Source organism: Chanos chanos, chromosome 9 (genome assembly GCF_902362185.1).
Source record: "Chanos chanos chromosome 9, fChaCha1.1, whole genome shotgun sequence".
NCBI lineage: Eukaryota > Metazoa > Chordata > Actinopteri > Gonorynchiformes > Chanidae > Chanos > Chanos chanos.
In genome coordinates, this window is record NC_044503.1 from 38602250 (window position 1) to 38606642 (window position 4393).

A 4393-nucleotide genomic window follows, 5' to 3' on the forward strand; every position below is an offset into this window, starting at 1 on the left:
TTAATGTGTAATACCTGTGTATGTGTGTATGTTTGTGTGTGTGCATATTTTGTATGTGTGTGTGTGTGTTTTGTATGTGTGTTTGAATGTATGTGTATATTTTTAGAATCTGAGAGCAGTGAGTAGTGAATTTAACCTCTGCATTTAACCCATCCTATACACGCCGGCGCACACACACACACACACACACACACACACACACACACACACACACACTGAGAGCAGTGAGTAGTGAATTTAACCTCTTCATTTAACCCATCCTATACACGCCGGCACACACACACACACTCGCTAGCCCGATTCTCTAGCTTTAGGCCATATGTGTTTGTGTTTGTGTTTGTGTATGTGTATGTATTTATGTATGTGTTTGTGTTTATGTATGTGTATGTGTTTATGTATATGTATGTTTGTGTTTATGTATGTGAATGTGTTTGTGTTTATGTATGTGTACGTGTTTGTGTTTGTGTATGCATATGTGTTTGTATTTATGTATGTGTATGTGTATGTGTATGTGTATGTGTTTATGTATGTGTTTATGTATGTGTATGTGTTTATGTATGTGTATGATTGTGTTTATGTATGTGTATGTATTTATGTATGTGTTTGTGTTTATGTATGTGTATGTGTTTATGTATATGTATGTTTGTGTTTATGTATGTGAATGTGTTTGTGTTTATGTATGCATGTGTTTGTGTTGATGTATGTGTATGTGTTTATGTATGTGTTTGTGTTTATGTATGTGTATGTGTTTATGTATATGTATGTTTGTGTTTATGTATGTGAATGTGTTTGTGTTTATGTATGCATGTGTTTGTGTTGATGTATGTGTATGTGTTTATGTATGTGTTTGTGTTTATGTATGTGTACGTGTTTGTGTTTATGTATGCATATGTGTTTGTATTTATGTATGTGTATGTGTATGTGTTTATGTATGTGTATGTGTATGTGTTTATGTATGTGTATGTGTTTATGTATGTGTATGATTGTGTTTATGTATGTGTATGTATTTATGTATGTGTTTGTGTTTATACATGCATATGTGTTTGTGTTTATGTATGTGTATGTGTTTTACTAATGTCCGGCGTGTGTTTCCTCAGAAGTACTATGGTTGTAGTTCCCCTGTTGGCCGTGATGTGTCTCAACTGAGGGAAGTCTACCACACAGCCCAGGAGGAGGAGTCAACTCAAATCAGCAGCAATCTACCAGAGACTGCCAGCCACGCCCACAACCCCGCCTCATAAGGGAGGGGAGGTGTGGCCATTACCACACTAACCATCGCCATGGCAGCTCAGGTCCATGTGATACGGTGGATGATGCCACCAGAGGCTGTGGAAGTGTCTGAGGATCTGCTGCATGTTAGAACAACTGCACAGGTGAAACATACACACACACACACACACACACACACACACACAACCACACACACACACACACAACCACACACACACACACACACACACACACACACACACACACACACACACACACACACTTGGGCAGAGATGATTTCTTATTTGGAAGCAGTTTTTCATCAGTCGTGTTACCAAGGTGATAAATGCCATGGAGACTGACATAAAGCCCCTCTAATACACATTTGTCAGCCCCCCCCCCCCTCACATTTAAGGTATCAAACGTTTGACTCACTTAAAAATAACAAGAAATGAAATGAATGTGTCTTTCTCTCTGGGTTTTTTTTGTTTGTTTGTTTGGTAGTGATTGGTGAAGTCCTGTCCGCATATACAATGCACAGTCGTGAAGAGGGACTCTAGGTTTTTGACGACTGGGAGAAGTGAAAATGGTTTCACCACACAGGACTGGAAACCGTTTCCCTCTCTGCGAGCGATGACGGCACTGGCGAAACAGACGGGACAAGGACGCTGTGGATTCCACGACTTGCCAAGAAAACGTTCTGAACTTTTGGCCGGAGCGCCGATCCTAAAAACGCCCCGCCGACATTTCAAACTCCGCCTTTATTTATTTTACTCTTTTTAAAAGGGTAGAGGACATAAAAAAGAAGAAGGGAAAAAGTGGACTGTGTTATATGGTAGAGGGAAAAATGAAAACCTGAGGGATGGTGTGAGTGACTCTTCATTAGACAGGACACAACTAAACAAAGAGATTTTTTCACATAATCCCTTCCTGGTTTGGTCTTTAGACTTTACACTGTCTTCTTCAGGCCTTAATTATGCACGTCCTGCTACAAGACCTGCAGCTTGTCAAGAATTCGTTCACCAGGACAAAGCTACAAGGGAATCCAGATGTGAAGATGACTCTGTTCCACAGCATTCGTGGTTAAACTGACGTTTGCTTCATTTTTTTAACCAGGGCTCATCTTAAATATTCATTTAACTTATGCAGTTTGAACCATACTATAACTTCATTTTTTTAGGAAAAACAAAACGAAAACAAAAGAAAAGAGAATGATTTTTTTTGTTTATTGTTATGTGTGAGATTGCTGTATGTTAATGGCAGAAACAGTGAGAATGTCAGACAGATGAAAATTCTTGCCTTCCGTCGAAGAGAAAACAATCAAAATGCACTGAATGTATAGTTTATTCATGATATGAATGTTTTACATGTTTAAGATTGTTTCATAGCTCTCTCTCTGGTTTTTTTTTTTTTTTTTTTGATGTGATTATATTAGCCGTTTTGAATGCCTGCCTTTAGAGATTGCTTCACAAATCTTGTGTAACTTAGTTAGAGTCCAGTGTCTTTTTAACGGATTAAAAAAAAAAAAAAACGCCAGATATGCATTGTGTTGAATGAGGAGAAGTAATGACAGGAGTGCCTAGTATTAGACAGCAATACAACTTATTATCTAATGTCCTTCTCACTGGACTCTCCTGAACCAATACTGTTCTGGTTTTGTTGTTTTTAATCTAATTTAATAATGATAAAAATTTGGTGGTTATTAATTGATAATAAATAATCAGTTACGCTATGAAAATACTTACAGGTACGTTGTCAGCTGTGAATATTAGTAATATTCTGACTTTTTCTTTTTATATATATATATATATATATATATATGTAATAATAAGGGTTTCATAAAAAAATTGAATTCTTGTCACGGTTCATCCAGTGATAAAGTTGATCATCAAGGAATTAAACTCAAGCATTTTGCCTCAAACATTTCATATGGTTCTAGGTACAGAAGTGATATTACTGTATGAACTGATTCTACACTTTCACACCATGGCATCTGAAGGATTCTCAGAACTAAAAGTGATTGTTATAAAAACTGGCCCTTGATTACTGATCCAGTCAGAAGAGGTCCTTAAAATGCAGACATGGTTAGAGAAGGCGAATGTTTATGTGAAAGCTTGTAAAATGCCTCTGTAATGACTGACATTGTCTGTGTTAGGGATGTGCATCTCCAACACTGAGGCCGATCCCATACACATCTCAATGCGTTGCCAACGATCCGATACATTAAAGATACATATGAAGCAATTACTAATGCGATATGATATGACTGAGCCCTATGACGATGCAGTGTGATTTGACAGGATTTGATTCCACACAATGCCATTCAGCCTGATGTGATGTGATGCGAAGGAACATGATGTCAAGCAATTGAACATGGTACAAAATAGTTTGATTTTATTTCTTTGGTTCTTCTTAAGCAGACAGCAAATCATAAATGAACTTAAAAAAGTGACATTTTTACTTACATATTTGTTTCTCTAGTTCTGCAGCTCAGTAATCATCTCATTTATGACGGTTTCTTTTTGACTCTGAAAAAACATTCGGCCCTTTCACAAACAGGCCTTTTCACAAGTACTTTGTAGTTCAAAAAAAAAAAATCTGATTCTAATCCGTGACTCGCCTGGACACGCCTCCACTCGCCTGGACACGCCTCCACTTGCCTGGACACGCCTCCAACTCACACAAGACTTGGTTCCAGAGACTTGATTTGGCCACTGACAGCAGTGGAGATGAGAGTGTGTGGTTGAGAAATAGTTTAGAAAGGAGGAATCAATCTAAATATAAAATTATTCACCGCAAATTATTGGTCATATTTCTAAATAATAAAGGCATGGGGCGTCTGCTAATGATGATATAGAAATTAATCAGATTTTACCTATGCAAAGATATTAGACACGATGTGGGTGAAATTCTCAGCCTGGGCCAAATGAGACTGAGTCCCAACGCCACACGATACCTGTTCTGAGACAAAACAATAGGAGTCTAACAATGAGTCAGATGCAGTGTAAGTTTATTGTATAGTTCAAAAGGCATACAACAAACTGAGTCAGGTCCCGGGGAGTGACTGATTCCTTCTCACAAAGCACCGGCCTTTATACACGTTTTCTCAAAAAGATACACATTACTTTGTCTCTTTGTATGTGGGGCACCTCGGCCAGCCCATCTTCAAAGACTCCTCTTATCG

General features: G+C 38.0%; 1 protein-coding gene across 1 annotated transcript in view; it reads left to right on the forward strand.

Annotated features, from left to right (window-relative positions):
• The window catches only part of LOC115821766 (histone-lysine N-methyltransferase ASH1L-like), a 21822-nt gene extending 20581 nt beyond the window's left edge, over window positions 1-1241 (forward strand). The window contains exon 15 of the mRNA XM_030785561.1: window positions 1098-1241. Within this exon, the coding sequence (XP_030641421.1) occupies window positions 1098-1241 (144 nt within the window). The remainder of the gene's footprint in view (window positions 1-1097) is intronic.
• Window positions 1242-4393: the final 3152 nt, after the last annotated feature.